This window comes from Lissotriton helveticus, chromosome 3_2 (genome assembly GCF_964261635.1).
Source record: "Lissotriton helveticus chromosome 3_2, aLisHel1.1, whole genome shotgun sequence".
Taxonomy (NCBI): domain Eukaryota; kingdom Metazoa; phylum Chordata; class Amphibia; order Caudata; family Salamandridae; genus Lissotriton; species Lissotriton helveticus.
The window spans coordinates 117940045-117957253 of record NC_136062.1 but is presented as its reverse complement, the minus strand read 5'-3'; the positions used below and the strand labels follow the sequence as shown (position 1 = coordinate 117957253).

Sequence of the window (17209 nt, the reverse complement as noted above, 5' to 3'; positions counted from 1 at the left end):
TCCTATGTAAAGGACACCAAAGATTTTATAACACAGGTCAGTACCATGCAGTGGGATTCAACATATATGTGTTAATTACCTTAGACATCACAAGTCTTTACACATGCATTGAACACACACAAGGGATACAGGCTATCAAGTACTTTCTGAACAAAAGATCTTTGAAGTTCATGGAACATGGTATCATGCTGATTGAGTTTTTGGAATTGTGTCTTTTACACAACATCTTCCTGTTCCAAGGCGAGCTTTATAGACAGATCTCTGAGACGGCAATGGGCACCTGCTTCGCCCCCAGCTATGCGAACTTGTTCGTAGGCTGGTGGGAGGAGCAGGTGGCCCTTGCCGGTAATAAGGCAAAATGGGCAGAGTATGTCGTGGTTTGGCGTCGATAGATCGACGACCTCTTCCTGGTGTGGAAGGGCTCTTACAAACAGTTTATTGCTGATCTAAATCGCAACAATCTCAACCTTAAGTTGACCTACGAGATGAATAGAGTATCGGTGAACTACCTGGATCTCAGGGTATTTGTTAAAGAGGGGGTACTTGAAACTGAACTTTACAGGAAACCTACTGCCGGCAATTCTATTTTGCATGCCGGCAGTAGCCATCCTCCCAATTTGATACGGGGTATCCCGTATGGGGAATTACTCCGTCTTAAATGGAACTGTTCTCGAGATATTGATTTCCAGGCCGCTGCCAAAGATAGCATGATCAGATTTAGAGCTAGAGGTTGTGATCAGGACTTGCTTAACAACACATTCGAGAAGGTTAAAAGAATACCAAGCGAGGGACTCCTGAAAGCTAAGAACATTGTGGTGGACAAAGAGAATCTCGAGGGCCACTTTCGTCTAATAACTACTTATTCAGATGATGCCGGCCATCTGAGAAGAATGCTCAAAAGAAACTGACATATATTGAAAACCGAAAACTGAATCTGGATAATTTTATAATAATCATGATGAATATTTGGTACATTAATTGTCTGAACCTTTGATATTGTAACTGTGGAGATGTCTTTTTTTTTTTTTTTAAGTCGGTGACATTTGTGGGTCAGAGAAACTACAGTGAATTTAAAGGCCGATAAACGGCACAATGTTGGCTCCTATGTGAAGTACAAAGTTTAGTGGGATATCCAGTGTCTATTGCAGGCTACTGACGGGTAAATGCTGATTTTGGTATAATGCCAATATACGACACAATAATAATTACAAAAAACACAGTTGATGGACAGAATGTAGAACAATGTCATGCATTCATCCCAGTACAAGGATCTGGGCCTAAATCCATCGTTTTTTTGCACTCCACACCACCCTGGGTTAGACACTGGCTATATGCAAATCAGCTCTGACCCTGTGCCTCATGGGAACAGTCCAGTCCAAACTACCAAGCCATGTCTTTCCCAGACCGGAATCAGGCATCCAAGGACCGGTTTATGGCTATCAGCCTTCATCAGCCTGGATAGCTTGACTCCAGTGGTGTGGAGAGCCTGGGACTCACGTCTGAGCATACCCAGACCACTCGGGGTGAAAATTGCAAAAAACACAGTTGATGGACAGAATGTAGAACAATGTCATACATTCACCCCAGTACAAACATCTGGGCCTAAAGCCATCGTTTTTTGCACTCCACACCACCCTGGGTTAGACACTGGCTATATGCAAATCAGCTCTGACCCTGTGGCACGTTTTAAGTTGGGGGATTAAGTCCCCTTGAATCCGAGGGTCCCTGGGGGCCAAATAGCCCACCTGGTACCTCCAGTAAGCACCACAGAGCTGCGTTTCAGAGAGGGCCAGAACGGACCCTCATATATCCCTGTTTTACCCAGTTGGCCCCTTTTCCTACTCCTCTTCATCCTCGCAATCGAACCCTTAGCACATAGACTTAGACAGGAAGCGGGACACAGGGGGATTCCAGTGGGCAGCGTGATACATGTCCTTTTGCTGTATGCTGATGACATGATCTTTTATTTCAGCGATATCTGGGAGGTAACATGGGAAATTACCTAGTTGTTGACTGCCTTTGGAACTCTTTCTGGCCTCCATATTAACCAGACAAATCTAATGCATACTCCTTCACCAGTACATACGTTTTGGGGAATACAAAATCCCAGTAGCCTCTTCCACTTTCCGGTACCTTGAGATACAAGTATATAGAGTTAACCCTGATTTATTTGAAGGCAATCTCTCCCGTACAACTGCAGGGCTCAAAATACAGGTGGCCTTTTGGACCATGTTACCCTTGTCCATGGCTGGGCAACTGGCCCAGACCAAAATGGGAATGCTGCCACACATTCTATACCATTTTGTGAACTTACCCAATTATGATCCCTAACAGGATTTTCCAATAACTAAACACTCTATTGACTGATCTGATATGGGGGCGGGGGCGGCGTAGAGTCGGCTTAGTAACGCTCCAACTTCCAACGGATAAAGGTGGGCAGGGAGCTCCTGATTTAAGGCATACTGCATAACCGGGCAACTGCAATGGTTACTGGCTCGCTGGCCATAACTTATAACGTCTGAACGAGAGTGGACCTAAACAGTGGGTGAAGAAGGCACCCTTATGACCCATGAAAACTTCATACATCTCCCAGATACTCTCTTCTTAACACACACCAGTCTCCAGGGGTATGTGCACCGACATTAGGCATCGGATAATCATGAACCATTGACATAGGAGTTACTGAGGGTGTTGCACACAATGGGACATGGTACTGTGGTTATATAAGGAACTTCGAGTTCATCTCGAGACTTACAACACTGCGGTAAAAGGGGAGGCTGACTTGGGCAAGGCGCTCTCAGACAGTGAATGAGTGAGATTACTAGAATACCCCAAGACAGTATCTTGTATTTCGAGATTTAAATTTATTCAATTCGCTATTCTATACCTAGCATACTTACCACTCAGACGCAGCCCAATTTATACCTTTCAGCACCCTTGATGTGTCCACATTGCCAGTTGGAGGGAGCGGACCTGGTTCATATGTTGTGGGCCTACCCACATTTATCAGAATACTGGGTGGGAGTAACTACAGCACTGGACGAAATCATGGGCCAAGCCCTGTTTGGACAACATATATTTTATTGATCATTGTGTGAATTTTCAAATGTCTTACTCTCATCTGTGTTAAGTCTTAAGGCTGCTCCACCACACTACCCCTAACAAAGTACTTTGGCACTGCATGGCAAGGCACTGCCCACTTTTAAGAGAACCTCTGGACTCATTGCAAGGTGTATCAAGTTATCGATATATCACATAAAGAGCCGTCTTCCCACAAACACACTCCTAAGGTGCTTATACAGTGACCTGGTGTCATCAAAAAGACTTCTTTTAGTGACATTTCAAGTTGCTGTTAACCAACTTCAGGGACAAGTATTTCCTTACTAGGACCTCCCCCAAGCATGATCAGATTATCTATTTTTCGGGCAAGAGTTTTCCTCCTTGACAAATTGCTTTATTTGGCCTGGAGTTTAATTGTTATAAATCAGATACTGGTTGATCATGTTCACTAGAGGTATGCACCCTTTGAGTATTGTGATTGATTATATCATTATTAAGTAGTGGGTTTCGTTTTTACTTCTTGATTTAGTGGTATAGGTAGTTATCAGAGTTCTGCCTGGGGATGACCTTCTTCAAGTTATTCTCATCTCTTTTTTAGGTGCTGAATGGGGATAGTAAATTCGAACCGGCTGATACCTTTTTTAACTAGTTGATCATTTTACATCTTGTGTTAGCATCATGGTGGTAGGCCAGGTTGGAGAATTATGTCAATTCGCTTAGTTGGCCGGCCCTTCCAACTGGAGCAGTGTCGTCATGCTGGAAATGACAGCAGGTGGGTTCTAGTATCCCTCAAGCCTTGAGGAATAGCTGCACAGCGATGCAGCAAGGGCCATAGCTGGTGCCCAAGCTGCTCGTTCTATGATCTAGAGGTCTCTCTCTTTTGTATTTTTTGATAGAGTTGTGCTATCATGGTGCTAGCCACTTGGAAAGGCAGTTAAGCAATTCTGCCCTCTCTGTGAGGGGTTCATAGTCCAATTGTTGCAAAGTTGCTATCACTCTTTAGTCACATCCTGAAGTTGGCATGCCTTTAGCAAGCTGAAACTGCTGCTATTGCTTCAGATGCATCCCAGTAACAGTGACCTGGCCTGGGATCATGTTCCGATTATCTCTTCTAGTAAAGGGTACCTTTCTATGATGCTTAAAAAGGTCTACCTTTAGTGGTAGAGAAGGGTTTGTATTACCTACTATAGTATGTAGAATTCGCCAGACATTGTGCAGTGCCAATGAACTCATTGAGCATCAGACCTACCTGCCATCTTTGAATACTTTTTTTAAATACTTAATTTAAAAAAAGTTTGGAAATTTTTTGCCACTGATAGGGTAGTGCAGTTCAGTATATATAGAAAGGAAGGCTTGAAAAGATTGGACTTGGCTTGCCATGTATTATCTCACATGATAGCGTAAGTGTTAACGTTGGTACCTTCGTGCAAACGTAATTGAGTAAACTATAACTTGTTGCAGGCCTTGTGGAATTCTAAAACCCGTTCATGACTGCCTACTACAGGGGATCCAGTCCCTGAACCTGTCTATTCTTCATAATCCTCCATACATTTTCATCACTGACCCCCTACTTCATTGGGGATGAGATGGGACTCACAGGGTGACCCTGCTACACGCTTTCTCTCTCCAGGCATAGGGTGACCAACCATCTTTAAATTTCAGGGACCGTCTGTAATTTAGACCTCACGTCCATTGTCCGTGACAATCCCTTTTACGGACGTCTTTTGTCTGTAATTTTGGGCTTTGCCAGGAGCAGAACTGTTCACTTGGGTGAAGCCTCAGCTCACTGATGGGCCGCCTCGCACTCCTCCTCTGAGCACTAGAGCAGTCCCGCCCCACCCATTAGCATTCTGTATGCGCCTGATTGCCACATACAGAATGACAATGGGCCAGTCTGGACTGTTAAAGCATGTGGTGGCCTCCTCCTGCCTAAGTTTAGGGCAGGGTATTGTTTCAGATGGAAGAAATGTACAAAACAAATGTACAAAAACGCCCATGCTGCTATGTGACAGTTCATGAAAAGAAGCCGGCAAAAGAAGTTAAAAAGAAGAGGTTATAGTTCTTTAATAGTCTCATAATTTCAGAGCCGAAGCATTTTTAATATTATATACAACAAAGCCATAGTTACTGCTTTCATTTTTATTTTATGCAACCAACACCCATTGACAAAGCCAATAGTCATGCCTTGTTGTAGGTCTAATGTTACTGGATACAATGATAGAAACAGCAAAATACCAGTCAGGCGGCACATCATGCTCAGCACATATTTTTAGCTTAGGTGTTTTAAACCACGCCCTTTACTACATCAGACAGGCCCCTTGAAGAGACCTAAAGTTTTTTCATCCTCCTTAAAGCCCTGAAAACAACACAATGTCACAAACACTACCATGTCACAGTTACCTCACGTCCTGGCACTGTGCATCATGCATGACTTCCAAGTTTTCAGATTGCCTATTTGCAGGGGCATAGTGAACCCTCCCTTCCCCCACCCCACCCATTGCTTTAGGAACTACAGAGTGGTGAAGTTCTTGATGGGCCTCTTCTGTCTGCAACTCGGTAAATAAAGGCTCAGCTCATAATTAATGTGAAAAGGTGAGTGAGCAAGTAAGTGAAGGAATGAGTAAATGGCTGGAAGGATTAGTGAAAGGATGAATGGATGAGTGAAAGTGTGAATGGATGGATAATGAGAGGAAGGATGGCTAGATGAGTGAGTGGAAGGATGGATGAGGGTAAATAGATGGATGTATGAGAGGATGGGTAGATGGATGGGTAAAAGGATTTATGGGTGAAAGGGTGTATGATGGTGAGTAAATGGGTGGATGGATGAGAGAAATGATGGATGGATTGATGAATTGATAAGTGAAAGGGTGGGGATGGCTGAGTGAAAGGGTGGATGTAAGGATGTACGAGTGAATGAAAGGGAGGGTAGATGGACAAAAGGATGAATAGATGAGTGAAAGGGTGGATGGATGAGAGGATGGATGGATGGATGAGTGAAAGGATGGAAGAGTCATAGGTTCGATGGATGGATGGATTCATGAGTAAATGGGTGGATGAGTGAAGGGTGGATGGATGGTTGGATGACTAAGTGAAAGGTGAATGGAGAGAGAAAGGAATGATGAGTGAGTGAAAGCATGGATGTATGATTGGGAGAATGGATGGGCGAATAGGTGCATGGATGAGTGAAAAGAAGAATGTAAAGATGGATGAGTGAAAGGGAGGGTGGTGAGCTGGAAGAAAGGATGGATGGATGAGTGAAAGGGTGAATGGGTGGACGGATGAGCAACTGGATGGATGAATGGATGACTAAGTGAAAGGATGGCTGGATGAGTGAAAGGGTAAATGGTTGGATGCATGAGTGAATGGATGGAAGAGTGGATGAATGAGTGAAAGGATGATTGTGTGAAAGAGTGGATGGAGGGATGGATGAGTGAAATTATGGATGGAAGGATAGATAGGTTTGCAAATGGTCGAAAAGGTTTGGATATGGATGGGCACACAGATGGAAGGACAGAATGAATGGTGAAAGACGGAATGATGGATGAAAGAATTAATAGATGACAGAATGTAAATTTGAAATGGTGAATATCGGGTTTGATGGAAGGATGAATGGCTAGATCCTTGAACAAGAGAGCTCTTCTGGGGATGGTTGTGATGACTTACTTTGCTTTCTTGATGCTATAAGAGCTTTAGTTCAAAGTGGGAGGTATTATCGTTTTCTGGCTACTCCCTTGCCTATGTGTTACTGCTATGTATTTTCAGGCTACTCCCTTGCCTATGTGTTACTGTTATGCATTTGCTGTGTGCTTATGTGTGGGATCTATACATCATGCATATGACACTCAACTGCTACTTGAATGTTGCACTAGTAATTGTAAATATTTGCATGTTTTGTTTAGGTGTAAGGTATTAGGGACAGCCTCATGGTGCCTTGAGCTGTGTTTGAGATGTATATTGTGTTTAAAGCAATTGTCAAGGCGTCGGATATGAGATGTTAGTAACAAAATCTATCCGAGCAGATCTTCCCGACCACTTCTCTTACCAAACATGCCTGCTCATTACCACGAGTTGTAAACAAAATATCAGACTGGACATCCCCGTGCAGTAACCATATAAATAGATTATTATCATATGAAATACCACAAAAAGACCTACGCAGTTGCTCATCCTGAACGCAGGACGACCGAGGCAGATCAGGTATCACAGAGGGTGAGATACCTTGCGGAAAGTGTGACTACAAGGTCCACCTCCTCGACCGATCCCATGTGGAAGTAGCTACTGTTGCTGAAAATTGAAAGCGACACAGTGATTTTTCCGGTGGGTTGTAAATACAACCCACAGAATAGCGGCATGACTTAGTGTGCATGCTGGCTTAAAGTGGTCCTGAAGAAAGCCATTTGACCCTACGGGGCACATTGGAACATGGCTGAAACATGTAGACCTTTCACAGGATAAGAAGGATCAAAATTATATCCTTCACATACCCGCCACCCTTTTTTTTTTTAACATTGACCAATACTCTCATTAATAAAATAGAGGCTAAAAAAGACAGAGTACTTGAGCCAATTTTAAAATACATTGCACTTGAGCACTTTGCACTCACCACCACCGCCTCACTTACCAAAAAAACAACCAGCTTCGCTGTTATCAGGCATCGTAACACACCCATGGAAACATTCGGTGACGAGATTGGGAACCCAATGATGAAGCATGTAATCTACTAGGTAGGTGAGTGAGGGTTATTTTACAAAACCTGAGGGTTTCCTTGGCAGTAGTTATTCGTGGTACATCCACATTAAGTTTAGGAACAAGCATGTACCCTATAACTAACCCGTTCTCGTTGTTTTGAACGCATAATTCAAGACCTAATCCAATTTGGGTGTTTCTTGGCGGTTTCATTACACTGGAGCAAGTTGGAGTGGTTTCCTCTTTTTGCTAACAATAGTAAACCATTGTTGGAGTACTTGCTGGCTTAGAGGGGAGGACTCCATCAGGTAACTTTGTATTCATGGGAATAAAGATCAAGACCTAGATCTTAGAGATGAGTACGGACCTGCAATCTATAAACTATCTGTGCAGAGGTCGATTTATGTTCCTTATTCATGGCGGGCAGAATTGCACTCGTTAATATGGTGGTACAAACCAAATTTCTATAGGCCTTTTTGAGTATACCAATACCCCCTTGCAGGTCAATGTTTACCAGGCTCCACACTATGTTCACCCAGCTGGCATGGCGAGGTAAGAATCTGAAGCTGCAATGCAAGAGGCGGACAGCCTACGAGGCAGGTTGCTTTGCAATGCCTGAATTTGAGGGTTACTTCCTTGTCATATTTTTCTATATTGTGGATTGACTCGTAATGCACATCGCCACACTTGCTCCTAGAGAAAAGGTTAACGCTGATAAGCTGGGTACCTTGCTTGCTGCTAAACTACCAACGCCCGCTAAACTCGTAAAAAAGATCTGGGGTACTCACTGAGTTATTTTGTCAGTGGCAGGACGTTGGTACGCTCCCCAGAAGTAGCCCTTGTTGATAATCCAGCCTTGTCACGGTCACTCAATATGTCAGTGCAGTTCACTTTGAATCACCTGAGCCTGCAGAAAGGTATCCAACTCTTTCTTGAGGGCCGTTTCCTTACATTAACAGTTCTACTGAACTGCTCGAGGGTACTATATATTTCCAGACTGCATCGGCAGGCGTGCCATGCTTGGATTTGTTCCCTAAGGAGCCCATAGAGTTCCCCTCACTCACAGAGATGTCCCTATCTCCAAACACTAGAGGATGGGTTTCTAAATTATGTATGGAGTGTATGGCCCTCCGGATAATAATGCTAAAACACAATAGTAGGCTGTCCTTGGGGATTGTGATATCAGTTAGTCTGGAAGTTCTGCTGCACACCAGCTGGAGTCCATACACATAAATTATAGACACAAGCTCATTCATGTTTGCTCTCTGAATAGGTTATCCTACACACCCAAATTACTACACCGTATTGATCCCTTAATCCCCCTACACTGTGCTATGTTCTCCTCAAACCCTACAAATTTTCTGTATCTAGATTGGAGATGAGCAAACCCACCATAACCTCTGAATGAATGTGAATCATACATTTACTGACATAATCTCCCTCCCAGTTGACTTCCACACTACTGATTAGGTTTCTGGGGTATTTGGCAGATGTACTGTGACCATTCAGGCGGCTGACGACCTTTGATGCTGATGACTTAGCACAGGGTGACAAAGGTATGGATAAGGTCTACAAGCTGCAAGACTATCTTAAAGATTCAGTACTATGTAACAATAGGGCAGAGACCTATGCTGAGTTGCAGCTGGCAAGCAGCAAGCCAAACGTTATTTGGGGATCCTTTAGGAACTACATGACTGGTATAAACGACATAGCTAATGCACCTGGAGATACTTAAAGGTACCAACTGATCGAAGGAATGTATGCGTGGTGAGGCTGCACTTGTGAGACATTTGTGACTCTTGACTAGTCTTCTGGTGTCTGATGCTACTTGATATGTATGGTCTTGGACATGATATTATGTACTTGAACTGGATAATCTTGTATTTTACAACGCATCCTTGCAGATATTCTGACGCATGCTTCCCTGACTGTTTCTTTTTGCATTTTGATGCAGCAGTGTTGAAAAATTACTCATGGCGCTGCTCCTCCCTTTTTTTCTCTTTAATGCTCTTAACAGTGTAATATGTTCTTTACTTCAAGAAATTACTTATTGTACTGTATTTACTGTTCAAAGCCCAAAAAGTAGAAATGAACAACAATAAGCGTGTTCTTTTGATTGATTAAATTTATTTTTTCTATCAATAGGTACATAGAACACGACAGTTGGTAACATCCCCATGTCCAATGGGCTCGTCTGATGGCAAGGTCCTTCCTCTCAATGTTCAAGTTGTAACTCAGCACATGCAATCTATCAAGCAGTCACCAAAGACACCTCAGAATGTTCCAGCCAGTCCTGTTGGTGATCGCTCTGCTAGGCATCGTTATCCTCAAATCCTTCCTAAGCCAGCCAACACCAGTGCTCTTACCATTCGCTCACCAACAACTGTGTTGTTTACTAGTAGCCCAATCAAGACTGTTGTACCAGCCCCACATGTCAGTTCTTTAAATGTGGTAAAAATGACAGCCATATCTATTGCACCAAGCACTACCAGTACACCACTCAAACATACTACTGCAGTGATAGGCAGTAATGGAACAGCTGACGATTTGAGGACTGGCCCACAAATAATAAATGGCTCAGTTGTTTCTCTGCAGTCTCCAGGGCCCAAAATAAACCATCTTGCTGTTACGCCATCTGTCGAGATCAAAGTTGAACCTGATGCCCTGGTTGATGAAAGTCTTATCCAATGCCAGGAAATGACTGATTCCTCTAGAGCTAGAAAAGGAACACCAAACATATTGTCTCTTCATAAAAGTACTTTAGAATGCATTGTTCTGAAATCTCCCAGTGAAGGTACCATAGAGGGGAAGATGGCTAAGGTTGCCGATCACAGAGCAGAAGTAACAAAGACCAAAAGCAAATCCCGATCTATTGAAATAGGGCCCATTTCTTCAAGGAGTCTTAGTCAAAGCACTCTTACCCTCTCGGTTGCCAGTCATAGCATTTCCAGCACCAGCACTAGTTCATCTTCAAGTTGTGATTCTACCAGGAAAGACCATAAAGTGTGTATCAAAAGTCCAAGAAAAAGGTTACCTTCTGCCCTGCAGGAGTCTCAGACACCACCATTGAAGAGGTCAGCGGTGAATACACTTTCCACAGCTAACACGGATGGTCAGAAAGGAGGTACTGGTAACGTCAAGAAGTTTCAAAAAGTGGCACAGCTGGCAAAAAATGAAGGCACAGTGGTTCAGATTCCAAGCAAGGCAGCTATGAAAACAAACTCCACAACTTCCACCCACAACTTGCCAAGCAGTCATCTTAATTCTAATGTTACATGTACTAGCGATTTACCTATCAGAACAACACCGTCTGCCTCGTCTCCAGATGCAAAATTGGAAGAAACTATGCTCAGCTTTAAAAGCGACACACAATCAGGCAGCACTTTCACTCAAAATGCTTGGCAGCATCTCACTACAGACTCTGATTTCACAGCTACTAACTGTGACCAGCAGCAGGATAGCAGTGTTATTAATATGACTGTAAACCCTGTCACAAATGACTTAAATATGTCTGTGTGGGAATCAGTGGAGTTTGAAGGAATGCAGCAGGATTCATACAGCCAACTACAGAGCCAGATACAGGAATCAACACTGAGTCAGCTGCAAGCACATTCATCAAATGAGTTGCCTCTTTCAGCTGAACTGAAAGCATATGAACAAACGGAATCTCAGCTTAATGATAACTTTTTTTCCTTTGATGATGACCTTACACAAGACAGTATTGTTGAGGAATTGGTTCTCATGGAAGAGCAAATGTCAATGAATAACAGTACTCAATCATACGGAAGTTTGGGAATGGCACTCCAAAGCCAAACTGCAGCTCAAGGGACGCCTGTGTCTTCTCTGTCAAACACCACCCACTTCTATCATTCTCTTCATAGCAGTAGCACGCCAGTTCACACTCCCACACCAACTCCTACCCCAACTCCAACTCCAACACCTACTCCAACACCAACATCAGAGATGATTTCAGGCTCTCAGAGCTTATCTAGGGAAAGCCCTTGTTCAAGATTGGCTCAGACTACACCCGTGGATAGTGTTTTGGGAAATAATCGGCTGACCCCTATTGGAACGCCACATTCGAATTGTAGCAGTTCTGTCCCTCCTAGTCCAGTTGAATGTCGGAATCCATTTGCATTCACTCCAATTAGCTCAAGTATGGCATACCACGATGCCAGCATTGTCTCGAGTAGTCCTGTAAAACCAATGCAGAGACCCATGGCCACCCATCCTGATAAAACCAAACTTGAGTGGATGAATAATGGATACAGTGGAGTTGGAAATTCTTCTGTTTCTGGCCAAGGTATTCTGCCAAGCTATAAAGAACTAGTAGAAGATCGTTTCAGGAAACCTCATGCTTTTGCGGTGCCAGGTCAATCATATCAGTCACAATCCCGACATCATGACGCCCATGTTGGCCGTTTAACACCGGTTTCACCTGTACAACATCAAATAACATCTTTAGGTAGTACTAACAAGCAAGAGGGATTTGCCGTGCCTGCTCCGCTTGACAATAAAGGTGGAAATAATTCTGGCAGCAACAGTTTTCGATGTCGAAGTGTTAGTCCTGCTGTTCACCGTCAACGTAATCTAAGTGGAAGCACTGCTCCTCCTGCTTCAAATGTACTAAGATCCAGTGTGACAACATTTGGTGCTGTGTTGACTCCAGAAGTTCATACCATTCTTACAAATCTTCATGAAGAAGCTAGTGCCAATAACTTAGCTCAAAGAAGTCAATCAGTTCCATTGACTGTTATGATGCAGACCGCTTTTCCGTCTCTTCAGAAACAAAGTAACACCCAGAATATTACACATGTGTTACTAAGCAAACTTGATTCTGAAAATGACGATGCAATGAGAGGTTTAGGAATGAACAATATGCCCTCTAATTATACAGCGCGAATGAATCTGACTCAGATTTTAGAAACACCTCCACCCTTTTCTAGTGCCAATCAGCAAAATATGATCAATTCCAGCACTTCAGTCTTTGACTTCCCAACACAAGCTTACCTCACCAAAACCACCAGTACTGATCAGCTTCATTTTGTTTCTGGAGATAGCCAAGCACAATCGGACATTGGACAGCAGCAACTAGATTTTAGCAACACTGTAAAAGAACTTTTAAGTGATGATAACTTGCAAGCAGACCAGCAGCTGGTGAGTCAGGTAGCATCAGAGCTGAGTAATGTGGCACCTGACTTCTCCAGTGAAATGCGGTTGTCTTCTGAGCTCTCAGGCAGCATAAATGATCTGAACACTCTTGACCCGAATCTTCTATTTGATCCAGGTCGACAGCAGGAACAGGATGATGACGCTACACTGGAAGAGTTGAAAAATGACCCATTGTTCCAACAGATTTGCAATGAATCTATTAATTCTATCACTTCTTCAGGATTTGAATGGATGGAAAGCAAAGACCATCCTGCTGTTGAAATGTTGGGTTAATGTTATGTAATGTAGCACACTGTATCTCAAGACGTACATATTGTATTTGTCGTAATAGAAGTGCCTCCCGCAGCAGAAAAACTTGAGTAATCTTGACATTCTAGAAGGGTTTGCTGCACAGCACTCATGCTTCACTGAGGAATACATACTTGTAACAACGTAAAGTAAAAGGTCTAACTAGTGAGGCAGTTGTAGAGCCAGTATTAAAAGATCATTTAACAGTGTGCCCACTTGGTTGCAGATAATTCTCTTCTTGGTAAATTGCTAACCGACATTCACAGCTAATCTAAATGCATGTTATGTTTATTTAAAATACATTACATCCATTGCTGGCTATATCATTGGTTCGTAGTATGCTACTGTTTGAAAACCACTACTGTTTAGTTGTCTGCTTTTGTAATTCTTAAATAGGACACACTCTTAGTTATCAACATATATAGCATAAACAGAGCAGATTACTTCTGAAGGAAAGTTAGTATGGCAGCTAGGCTACCTATCAATGTGACTTGCGATTTGCCTCTATCGTACAAATTAACTTTACGATAGTAAGCTATGTATAAGAGTGTGAGAAGCTTGTGTTTGTTTTCAGTAGCATTATATGGCCCTTACAAAAAAAGAATGACGATTGAGACAAGGGAGTCATAACTGGGCGTTAACGCAATTAAAGAATTGGAAATATGCACTAATGTTTTATAAAATTGTGTAACATTTTTAACTTTCTACTTTTTTACCTCATCAATGACATTTTATTGCTTGTTTTATATGTTGTGAGCTACGACACATGAAGCAATTGTATTGCCAACATTTGAAAGATGGCAGAATTTTTATGTGGCATGAACAGGGTGCCACATAGAAGCCTATAGATTTAGAATGATACACTGCTACTAAGTAGTTAACACCGTATATGATATGAAGCACTGGGATTTCTAATATTTGTATATATTAGGACATAGGTAGTGTTGCATGTTTGATCATTTCGACCAGAGTTAGGAAGGCAAGTTAAGATAACCATAGTAATCATATATTCAACTTTAATTGTAATGCTTGTATGTGTGAAGCTAAATTCCCTTCTATTATAGCACAACTAAGAAATGAAGAAAACATTTGAATCTTGAGAAAGATCTGTAACATCAGAAAATAGAACATTATTTTTATACTAAATTTAACAATAGGCACTTTTAAAACATTGTGAAAATGAGTGTGGTAATTGGCCTGATACACATATATTGCAAATTTTAATGAAAATGAAAAGAGTTGAAGCAGAAATTATGGAATTATTTCAGGGTTTTTTAAATTGCATGTTAAACTATTTTTTAGACCTAGGTGCTATTTTAGTTTTGTCCATAAGCTTTCCTATTACTTACTGTAGATCGTGGTGCAATGAGCTCAGCCTGTTTTCACATAGAAAATATATAGATGAACGAAAAATGAAAATTAAAGCCAAGGAAAATCCTACAGAAAACTGAAAGGTGTGAAAAAATAGATGAAGTATTTTAATTCACTGAGCCTTGTTTGTAGGACTTAAAAAATGAGATATAAAACCTATTATCTGAGGTGCTACAGCTAACTTTGAGCTTTGTGGATTTATCTAATTGTAAATTTTCTATTATCTCGGAGTGCGTGTATACTGATAATTTAAAATTTCAGTTAGATACCTGTTCTTATTACTAGTGATTACTACTGTACTTTGAAGCAAAGCACTACTTCACACCAAAGTGTTACATATCCAAAGGAGGATAACTCAAGTTTTTTTTTAGATTCAGATTCACTAATGCCTAATTACTTAAACCCATAATATAGGAACTTGAAAGCATCCTTTGTTTACTTTGAAGGCTTCCTGCCATCCAAAAACAATCTGATATAAAAATACCAAATTCAGTCTAAAAAGGTGCACATCCTCTCAACCCTCCCCACCCAATGTACAGTAATGCAGCAAACACTTTAAATTTAGCTCTTTAATCGAGCAGTCTTTCTAGGGTTCATATATTGCACTAAAATTCTGTTGAACCTGTGGAATGGCACATCTCTTAAGATAAATGCAACCATTTGGCCCTCAGCTGAAAAATATTTTTAATGAGTTTCATTGTCGAAAAAGACAAAATGTCATAAAAGATGACAGATACAATTGTCTTATGTAGCAATGTGCATTGATCTCAGTGAGATATATTTCTTATTCTCTTTCAAGAGAAAATTACAGCAGGAAGAAATTATGTTTAGTTTGCTTCACCTTGTTAATACATGATCACAAAACGTGCATGTGTGTTGTTGACTTGTACAGTAATAGGTATATTCCTGTAACCACTTTTTGCTGTATTGATGCTGGTTCTGTGTTAACCAGGCAAACATAGTTATTCACAAGCTATTACCTTTTTTATGTTTACTAATTCAGCATAGTTATTGTTGCATATGTTCCTTTTTCCTGATTTTGACTGTTCCAGTGTTTAAAACCCATTTGACATTTTCATCATGAAATAACTTCATGAAAGTAATGATTTTGCAAATAGTTGCAATCAGCACTGACCTTTTGGACTGATAACCAGTAAAGAGTATCTTGTGCATCCTAGTTTCTCCTACTGTCTAGTACTATACCGTGCTTTCTCTACAGCACATCTTAGGGAAAAAAATCCCTTTCACATTTTCATATAGTGCAAAACGTGAGCTATCCCTTTCCTTCCCCCGTGTTTTGTTGTCTGTTGTACTGCTGAAATGACAGTAGTTTATTATTGCAGTAGCAATTCCGTTTTGATTTTTTTTATTGAAAGTGCTGAAATTGTTTTTTTAAATGTTTTCAAAAACAATAAAAATATTTTATATTACGAAGCTTCTCTTAAAGTGTATGCAAAATAAAATGCAGAATTGATCTTTTGTCGCCTATTTGCTACACAATTCATTACTATAAATGTGTTTGTGCTGCGATGCTAAACTCTGAAACTTAAATTTTACACACGATTATATAGGCTTAACTAAGTAACAGTTGTTAGGTGAGGTGGATGACCTGTTTAGGACTGGATGACAGTCACATAAGGGAGATTACGTTTTTTACTGTTCTCACAATAGCAAAATGATCAGTAAACATGAAAGTGTCATGTGTTCAGTTAAACCTAAGGTAGTTTAATTATGAAATATCAGACAAATACAACTTAATTGTGGTCTTAAGCAACTTTTTAACGTGTTTTGTCATTTGTCTTCGAGTTCACTAGAGGAATCAGTACACAATATTAGCCTTGTGATCTAGCATCATCTTCATATATCAGTTGATGTACTTTATGAGAATTTACTGTGAGATTCTACTTGAGAAATTGACACAGAATGGTGGTTTGACAAACCCTATTATTGTATTATATTTAGGAGCAGTACAGTCTGCAGGTAAGCACGGATTTTGATCCAGTTTTAGTGTGTTAAACCAAACGTACAATGCTCAAATGTTGCACTGGTGTCATTGCATATACTTGGGAAAGGGTTAACAATTGCCCCGTAACTAAGCCTGTTAGTTTTTGATTAACTGTTTCCAACAAGTCTTTGTCCGTAATATATTTTGAAGAGTAGAAAGACTGACCTTTTAAGTGATTAAAGCAATACTGAACTACTTCACAGTCTTCGGTGACTTGAGCATCCTATTAGGATGTGTAGAAATGGATTCAGCAAAAACAGATTTCAGTTTACAAAAAAAATTCTTCACACGCTAATAGACTGTGGCTGTATGGTGATTTGGCAGCAAAATGATTTGCGTCTTGGTGAAACATAATGTCAACTTTATAAGTAAATACATGTTCTGAGTGGATTAAGGGTTCCTGGACTCATGTTGGCCGAGGAAGGGAAAAGTATTAGACTTTATGAATGCCAGACTACATATTTAGTCAGTGCTACTGACTAAATAGGTAGTCTGGCATTCATAAAGTTTGAATTATATGTTGTTTTTTAAATTTTATTTATATATTGGCTTTTTGAAGTGCATACCAAACAAGTACTAGTTTCATCGAAGAACCGTGTGCATTATCACATGATATCAAAGAAAACA

The 17209-nt window shown here is 41.0% G+C and overlaps 1 protein-coding gene across 4 annotated transcripts in view; it reads left to right on the top strand.

The window, feature by feature from the left end:
- RFX7 (regulatory factor X7) overlaps window positions 1-14600 on the top strand; it is a 511194-nt gene extending 496594 nt beyond the window's left edge. For 3 of the 4 annotated variants that reach the window (XM_078684877.1, XM_078684876.1, XM_078684875.1), the window contains exon 9: window positions 9892-13328. In XM_078684877.1, the coding sequence (XP_078541003.1) occupies window positions 9892-13191 (3300 nt within the window). In that variant the 3' untranslated portion in view covers window positions 13192-13328. Of the gene's footprint in view, window positions 1-9891 lie in introns of all 4 variants that reach the window. The other variant, XM_078684878.1, reaches the window with a different exon arrangement.
- The last annotated feature ends 2609 nt before the right edge of the window (window positions 14601-17209 follow it).